The sequence below is a fragment of the Centruroides sculpturatus genome, unplaced genomic scaffold, assembly GCF_000671375.1.
Source record: "Centruroides sculpturatus isolate CEXI.00-Female unplaced genomic scaffold, Cexi_2.0 scaffold793, whole genome shotgun sequence".
Classification (NCBI taxonomy): Eukaryota; Metazoa; Arthropoda; class Arachnida; order Scorpiones; family Buthidae; genus Centruroides; species Centruroides sculpturatus.
In genome coordinates this window covers 367,823-377,389 of record NW_019385190.1, presented here as the reverse complement: position 1 = coordinate 377,389, position 9,567 = coordinate 367,823, and the positions used below count along the sequence as shown (strand labels likewise).

General features: G+C 29.1%; 1 protein-coding gene across 1 annotated transcript in view; it reads right to left on the bottom strand.

The window, feature by feature from the left end:
* Positions 1–1,964: 1,964 nt before the first annotated feature.
* LOC111635937 overlaps positions 1,965–9,567 on the bottom strand; it is an 8,871-nt gene continuing 1,268 nt past the window's right edge. The window contains exons 2-6 of the mRNA XM_023381078.1: positions 7,447–7,594; positions 7,190–7,347; positions 5,660–5,748; positions 4,394–4,470; positions 1,965–2,553 (exon numbers count right to left, since the gene is read on the bottom strand). Of these exons, the coding sequence (XP_023236846.1) occupies positions 2,072–2,553; positions 4,394–4,470; positions 5,660–5,748; positions 7,190–7,347; positions 7,447–7,594 (954 nt within the window). The 3' untranslated portion in view covers positions 1,965–2,071. The remainder of the gene's footprint in view (positions 2,554–4,393; positions 4,471–5,659; positions 5,749–7,189; positions 7,348–7,446; positions 7,595–9,567) is intronic.

Genomic DNA, 9,567 nt, shown 5'->3' with positions numbered 1-9,567 from the left:
AGTCCCAGTTCTGCTTGCAGCATCCTGATGGCTGGAGGATCTGAGGAGATCGCTCGTCACCTGCTTGCATTCGATATTGGCATAGGGGCCCTGCACCTGGTGTGATGATATGGGTAGCCATTGGGTACATGACACGCACATCTCTAGTTCAGATCGACGGTAATTTGAATGCAGATCAGTACATTTCTGACATCTTACATCCAGTGGTTGTGCCCTATCTTTGAGGCCTGCGAAATGCCATCTTCCAACAAGATAATGCAAGACCTCATGTTGCACGTCATGTTCTGACCTTCCTCGATACAGAGGGTATTCGATTGTTGCCCTGGCCTGCACGGTCTCCAGATCTCTCACCAATTGAAAACATCTGGTCATGGGTTGCTGAGAGATTGACCCGCCACACCTCTCCTGCTAATACAGTCGATGAAGTGTAGCACAGACTTGAAGCAGCATGGAACAAGTTGCCCATTTCTGTCATCCAAGCCCAGTTTGACTCCATGCCTAATCGGATAAGGGCCGTTTTAGCTGCCAGGGGTGGCAACTGTGTCTACTAATTTTGCACCCCTGTAAACCCCAAACTGCTTGCAAATTTAATCATTTTGTCTTCATGCCATACTGCTTATGTTCAATAAATATTTTTTTTTTATTTGCTTTCCTTCTTGGTGTTGCAATTTTAATGGCCTGCAGTGTATATTTGGTATTACTTTAATCATGGATACAGAAAAAGATGCTTCTGAAAGTTCCATCTGTCTCTGCTTTTTTTATAAAAAGCTCATATTTTAGATTCAAACATTGCTCTAATTTTTTTAGTGATTTTAAATGATTATGTAAGAGCACTACTACATGACAAATGAGTTACATCACATATAAGATATTTGAATCAGCCTGCAAAATTTCTTCAGATTGGTTTTTGATGAAATATGATTACATTCAAAAAATCAATGAGAAAATTTTTCTTCTTGTTATAAATGCATTCTGATACAATTTTGGAAGAAATATGCATATCAATATTATTTTATTCAATTGTGCTTAAACTATTTGGTCATAATTGTCTGGAGTGTTATGATGACAGTCATAAAGCAATTACACTAGAGTCCCACAAACTTGAAGTGATAAGTCATTGAAAATGATGAGTTTTACAAGCTCCTGTGTTAACAGTAAATTGAAAGAAATGAGATTGTGTTAAAATTTAGGTAAAATTTGACATCTTCTCATCAGCAGGAGCATGTTGCCAACTCTAATTGAATTCTGCTAAATTAATGAATTTGTTTAACATATAGGGGAATAGCGATGATGCTAGTGTAAATAGCAAAATTTTCATACAGGTATTATATGTAAAAATTCATATACATAGTCACCAATGGTATGTAGTTAGTATTTCTATTCGTAGTTAAATTTTAATTAAAAAATATATTAATTAATCAGTGGTTACTTTTGAGTTAGTTACTTTTGCAATGGCACCTTGGAAAACAGGTTATATTCTTTGTTAACATGCAGAATTGATTCTATTATCAAGTGTCAATGATGAAGAACAATAAGTTTTTTGATCTTAGGGTTAACCTAGACACAAAAATTAGATTACATGTATTTTGTTTTTGGTGTTGCATGTGTTGTTACCAACACAACAAGTTTTACAGACTATCAAGTGTCTAGGACTCTACTGTATTTCATTGACATACCAATCCTTCAAACTTTCAGACTGTGTATGTGTAGTACCCATTGCCAAATGTCTGGAAACTGCCATACTCCAATGACAGATCTGTTTTCACATATGAGCATTCTAGTTACAAAAGTCCATGCAATCTGTCAATAGTTCAAGCTTTGTGATGTTTCAATAATATAAATAAATAAATATTCAATAACTTCTATTTTTGTTTTTTTATTTAAACAAATATTTCAATAACATTGTATCATAATCATAAAAACTATCATAAATAAATTACAATTTCTTGGTCCTTGAAATAGAAATTTAAAGAACATTCGTTGTTATACAGAAACTACTTTAATTTATTAAAATAAAAAACTTCAGCACTGACTAGAAATTTCTTATAAATAGTTCTCTTCCTTGGATGTTTTATATTTCTATTAATTGCAATGCAAGAAGGATATCCTTGGGTAGTTTTGAATTTTCTGTGCACATCTTTTTCACACTTTTCTCAAACTTCAATTGATAGTTATGAAATTTGTTTGCCATATAAAGATCATCACTAATAGCAATTACAGTATCCACTGAAGGTTCTTGCCCAAGAAATGTTCTAAGAATGTTTGGAATGTTTATGTTACCTTTTAAGCAAGTTTGATTTTCTGATTTTTCTGTTGAAGAATCATTTACTTCATTCAAATTTTCCAATTTATTGTGTTGAAAGTCGTGTTTTGATCTTAGCATTTCCATAATTTCATGTAAATGATTCATTTTTATATATGAAAGAATAAGATTCAATAGCAATAATAAAAATTTATGTACTTGATATTTGGACTCAAATGTTATTTTATCATAGGAATTCAAATCATCATCAAAATCATATGTTTTCTTATTTTTTCTCTTTTCTGCTGAAACTGGCAAAGAGTTTTATCATTAAATTGTTATTTATCAAAACAAATCATCTGTTAGAAAAAGCACAATATACAATTAAAAATTATTTTTACATTTAAAAAATTTTAATATATTTTACATAAATATGCTGATATAATAAATTAAAGTCATTATCTACTAGCAATAAGACTTATTTATATAATCCTGCAACATTTCCTACCCCCAATTTGAGAACACGATACTATCAAATTTTAGTATTTAATTCAACATATCATTTAATACATAAACTTTTATAGAAAATGTTAAAGTTCAGCAATAACCAATTTATGATATACACTGCATAAGTCTTATTTGAAAGTTTCAATCAAGTGAATACAGTTGGTTTTTTCTAGATTTTTCTTTTGCATAACAGCATACATGATAACATATAAAAGTTTATAATTTTTTTGTAAATAGTCACAATTCAATTTTTAGATTTTTCTTGACCATAAACTCATTAAGCATATTTTAAATTTAATCTCAGTAAAATTATGTTTTATTCTAAAAAATAGAAATTAGCCCCGAGATATTAAGCAATGTTTGATTTTTGATTAGAAATACACGTAGAGCATTGTTTATCCGAAAGCCAATCAACTGAAATGTTGGTTAACTGAAAGCGTTCCAGTCGGACTGTGCCATGCTGAATCGAACGTTTTTGATACTAGATTAACTTCCAAAATGTAATGTTTTTGTTTTTATATTTTTCAATATATTTATTTTGTTTGTACAAAATAAAGAAATAATTTTTAACAATACAATAGCCATGATTATTATTTTAAAAAAATTGATGTTAGGCTTAACATCAATGAAAATTCAACACGAAGCGACATGCAATGGAGAAAAATTTCAACATGGTATAGGCAGTGGTGATATTCAGCGGGTTCGCACAGGTTCGGCCAAACCCGTTGTTAACATTTTCAAAGTTTTCCGAACCCGTTGTTAAACACACGTAACATTTCTCAGTGATTTTGTTTCTTTTAAAAAATATATTAAAATATACGTATTATACTCTGTAACACTACTAAACTAGAGCCTTATACTCTGTTCGCCTAGTGCAACCTCCATCGACCGTTTCAATCTCGACTAAAACGAGGTTCTATCGCGATCGACTCGAGAGAGTTCTCGAAACTAGATCCAGTCATAAGAGAGATCCCACAATCCCACGCGCGCGAGAAAATACAAGATGGCTGCGGAGCACGTGTCGGGCTATCAACAGCGAAATAAGAAAGATATTGTATTTCGAGAGACGATGACATCTGTCTATTATTATAATAATACCTAACGATAAAATAAATGATTTAGAAAAGTTTTTCTTGTTTAACTGCTTTCCCTATGACTTTTTCTGATTAAAAAAAGCCAATTTTTATGTTTATAAAATATTTTGAATGAAAAATATTAAAATATGTACAAAATAAACCATTTTGAACACTCTTTTTTATTATTTATAAAAAAAAATATAGTTCTGGAATAAACAATGTTAAATTTTAACTGACTTAATTTTGCAAACGCATCTTTTTTATTTATATGGATATCTTAAGGTTAGTTTTTGCGCTAATGTTGCTAATGCACCATTTGAGCGAAAAAAAAAAAATTGTTAAGGAAAAATTTTCTGTTAGCGAACCCTTTGTTAAATATTTCGAATATCACCACTGGGTATAAGTTAATATATGTTTTCATACATAATCGGTTATCTGAAAAACCCCAGTCCCCAATTGATTCGGATAAACAACGCTCTACTGTACTTAAAATGAATATTAAACATTTATGAATAAAAAACTATATCTATTTTATTCTTTATTTTAAAATTTTATGTATGTACAATACCTTTTAGATGCTCTGTATTTATTCTTGTAATTTCTGGTGATAAAAGCTTGCTTTGTTTTAATGTTTTCTTTTCTATTCTGAGATAGTTTAAGTTCATTTTTATGAAAAAAAATTACACAAATTAAATTAATTATTGTAAATTATAAAAGTTTAAACATTCTCACAGAATTTGCAAGAAGATATAATAAAAAATAACTAATATTAAAAACTTAAATATTTATATGAATTCTATATTTTAATAGATGATAAATCAGGAATTAAAATTCAAGAGAATAGCATTTTAATGCAATTTTTAAAAAGAAATTATTATTATTAAAATGAGACTAAGAGCAAAAAACAAAACAAAAGAAAAAAGTTAATTTATGTAGAAAATACACACATCATTTGTAATGCATTAATAAATAACTAACAAAGTTAAAATTTTGAAAGTCTTTTAGCTTCTAAAAGCTGATATGTACTTTAAAAAATATTCAATACACTAAAATATTTGTTTATGAACTCCAATTAGGCTGTCTTCATTATTCTATAGTTTAATCTTGTATATTGATATTTTCCTTTACACTAATTAGTAATGAAAATAATAATTGAAAACTATTAAAATTGAATTAAAACCTAACATCCATGAATTATTTATTACAAGGTGCATTTAATAGAAAACCAGTAAAAGTGCCTTATTTAAGTCAGGAGGATAAGCAACAGTGTAATCATTTTGACACACGAAACTTCCAAGTCAGAGTCAACAGTAACTGAGAGTGGCAACATTGTTGATGCATGAGAACATAAGACAACAGAATGATAAAATGGCAGTCTCTCTCCAGCAGTGCACAAAAGTTAGTGGTGTAGTGGTGTCTGATTTTTGACAAAAACCAACATTACACCAATCTTGCTTTGTGCATGCACTACTAGAGGCTGTTGTCACAAGTTCTTGTGCATCAACAGTGTGCCAGTCACAGTTTCTGTTGCCTCTGACTTGGAAGTTTCATGTGTCAAAATTATTACACTATTGCTCATCCTCCTGACTTTTAATGGCACTATTCCTGTTTTCTATTGAATGTGCCTTGTACATTCATTATTTTATAAAATTATCCAGAAAGTATTTGCAATATTTACAAAAACTTTCTGGAAAATTCTAAGTTATAAAGATAATAAGCACAAATATTATATGAGAAAATATGTAACATTATATTAAATTATCAATTTCATTGAAAAATTAGATACTTTGTGAAGTATTATACAAACTATTGTAAAAATATGGATTTTACTTACCCAATATGGATTTTATCATCAAATTTTTCATTCTGATGAGTTAATAATTCTGACACTGGAGCTGGAGTAGGAAACATATATTGTCTAATCTATTGTTAAAATTAAATATATAATCATAAATAACTAAACAATTATTCTAAAAGCATTAAGATATAAATTATTTCAATATATTTTTAGTATAAAATTGATTTTCATATAGATCATGTCTAAAATAGGATCTCATCAAACTAAAAACATTTTCATCTTGAAAAATGCTCATGTATTACTAATGTAAAAGCAATCGTCTATTATGTAATGTGTGTTGTGTAATAACTCCTCCTGCAATTTTTGTCCAATCTAGATAAAATTTTGGTTGAATTCATTTTATGTTCTGAAAGGAAAGTATAGGCTACTTATTTTGCAAAAATATTAGCTATAGAATAAATGTTTTATCGATTTTGGATCGGTGATCTCACTTACATCGCAGTGACCACATGACATTCATGCTTGACAAAGGAATTTCCCTTAAGTTGCATTTTAAAATATTTTAGCAAATGGCATACATATACTTCATTAAATTTAAACTTTATAAAAAGATAGCCTCATCATGTCATTTCTATAACAAATTTTTAAAAAATCTTTCCATAGTGACCAAGTGGTGTTCTATTATCCAATTGAAAGTAACAATCTAACAAGACTGTTATTGCTCATCTAACTAATGTACATACAATCTTTGTTTTATTAACATGGAATTAAGAAAATGGCTTTATCAAGGACTACAGAATAGGCATCACATCATCAATCAACAAAACAATACTAAGCTGTCTATTACTAAAGGAAGACAGCAAGGAAATCTTAATTTAATTTAAAAGACAATAGAGTGTCTATAAAGATGATGATATTATAAAGATGATGATATTATTTTAATATAAAGGCCTAAATCTGTTGTGTGTGTGTAAGTGAATTCTCTATAACTTCTACTTTTTTTTGTCCACTCTAAGTGAAATTTTGTTTTGTTGCTCTTTATGTTACAACAAATAATAGTATAAAATACTTAATTTGTAGAAATAACAACTCTTGAATTTCTTGAAATCTCTACTCTTCTCAATTCTTCAGTCTCTACTTTCTCATAAAAAGTATTCTATCATGCTTGACAATGGAATTTCTAGTATGTATATATATTCAGTGTCTATAATTTTCATGTTTTTTAAAATTAGTTACATAAATTGTTGCAAAAAACAATACAGAGAAATGTCTGATTTTGGGTGTTTTGTGCACCATACAGACAGCTAAATGCAAAGTATCCAGCAGCCATGTAAAAGGTATGAGATAGCAGGTAGGAACTGAGATCCATTCACTTAATTTAACTGAGATTGTGTCAATTTTCAATGCATTATTTTGTGCTGCATAATTAAGAATATATGTGATCCAATAGTCACATAATTTATGACTCTATATTACTAAGTATTAATGATTTTATACAATTAGTGACACAAAATAATTTTACTAATTTAAAAACATTATAATAATAAAGTATTTGAGTTAACTCACAATTTTTCTTAATGATAACGGAATTCTATTATTTCCAGGTTTGTAACCCCACATTAAAAAGTACCGATCTAAAAGATATAGACAAACTTTTACTTTCAACCAATCTGGTTGAAGTGTTGTTAAAAATGATTTTAATTCATCTACAGTAGATATAGCATCTAAAAATATAAAAAATACAAATTAAATAATTTCAAACCATCAATAAATCGATTATTTTATTAATGATATTTAGACTTTTGAAAAGAAAACTGATTTACCAGCACATGATGATGATATTGCTAAGGCATATTTATCACAGTTGGGTCCTAAAGAACATATTATTTCATAGTTTATGTTTCTTTGACTTATTTGGCAACATTCAGCCACCAGTGAAATTAATCTTTGTATCAGAAGCAATGTGATAGTCTATTAAAAAAAATAACTTTAATAAAAAAGTAATTAAACAGGGCAAACAATTATTTTTACTCAGAATTGTGTAAATCTCATTTGAAAATTTAACGTATTACAGCATATCTGTGAATAATCATAAAAACTTTCATAATTATAATGTGAAAGTAATTTTAAGTAAACATACTAATTATTAAAAACAATTTTATATAATATTATTTCAATTAAAATATAATTTTGTTTACATTTTAAACTGTTTTGCCAACACTTAAATATTGCCGACCACCAGCCTCAAATTGAAACTTGATAGCTCAATAGTTCAATGTTAATGTGCTTATAATTAAAATTTTTAAAAAGTAGGCAAATTTATGAAACAAAAATTAATGAAATTACTAAAAAATTAAAATAAATTTAACCCCTCTACAACCTCTCAAATTTTTTACATCCTGTATATAAAGATACAGAATACAGATCTTACAGGCAACCTTAAAGTCATCCTATCTCCCTTAAAATGGGGACAGTTAGAACATGGTTACTAGATTATCTAGTAACCTTGGTTAGAGTCTGCCATGACAGACGTCACTTTGTGTATGGGAGGGGTGTCGTATACTCTCTGCTTTGTCAACACAAAGTTTCTTTATTGGAAACTTGTGTTGACAAAGCAGAGAGTACTAATATTTAATTGTTAATACAGTAGACCCCCCTATAACGCGGTAGATACGCGTTGTAGGAATTTCGTGTTGTAGGAATCCTTAAATACATGAGCCAATCACAGCCCGACACGTGTGATATTTACGAACTATGACTGTTTGAAAGGTTTTTTCTTCCATAAAATTAATCAATTCTAGACTAATTCGACTCAATATTTCCAAAATACGTATAATTTTTTGGGAATAATCCATATAAACTATGCTATAAACAAAAAATTGTAGGATTACTTACAGAGTGCGCACTGTTTGACGTCGCCATTGCTTAAGCTTGTTTTCGTCGCGGAGCAGCGCACCAAACAGCAGCCGTGATTTCTGATAAGTTATTTTTCTGTGAAAAATTCGTTGAACTTTGGAGACATCATTAATAGAAATAATTTTTATGGCCATTGAATAAAAAATGTATAAAATTACAGTGCTGTATTAGACTTACTGTACCTAATTTACATACTGTACAGACAATAGTAAACACAACTTACTTGCCTAAACTCTCCGTAGCGTGGTACTGGACGGCGGAAAGTATATATATATAATTATAATAAAGTTAAAATAAATTAANTGTATACACACAAACCTCAGAAATTACTTTATTTAATAATAAATGATATTTAAAAATTGAATGTATTTATAAATATGGAAAAAACCTAATAAGAATTTGAGCTTATTTACAAGCCTGTTTTAAGCAATAATATATTTAAACCCTGAAAATAAACATGAAAAATCTATTTTAGGCTATGTATCTGGTGATTAATTTATGGTTTTAATAACATTGTTAGTTTTAAACATTTAATTGTATTAAATTTTCAACGTCATGACACGAGTCGGCGATGACGTTTTACAGCGTTTTACGCGTCCCTTTTAGCGTCTTTATATGAATACTGTCGCAATTTTTCCGCTGCGTTATAGAACCCGTGTTATAGGGGGGTCTACTGTATTGTAATTTAAAAAATTTTTTATCTTTGGTGAAACAAATAATAATTTTCCCATAAAATATGGAAGAATCGTTTTTAACAATTGGAAATCATGACGAGAATTTCTCGATTCAGATTCCCAGAAAATGTCTGATTTTCCAATTTTGATTAATCATCCCATCACTAATTGAAGGTTAAAAAAATAAAACTGTACAGTGGTACCTCAGGATACGAAATTAATCCGTTCCGAAACTGAGATCGTATCATGAAAATGTCGTAAGGTGGATCATCTTTTCCCATACGATTACATGTAAAACCAAATAATTCGTTCCAACGCGAAAAACATACTCAAATTAAAGCCAAGTAATACATT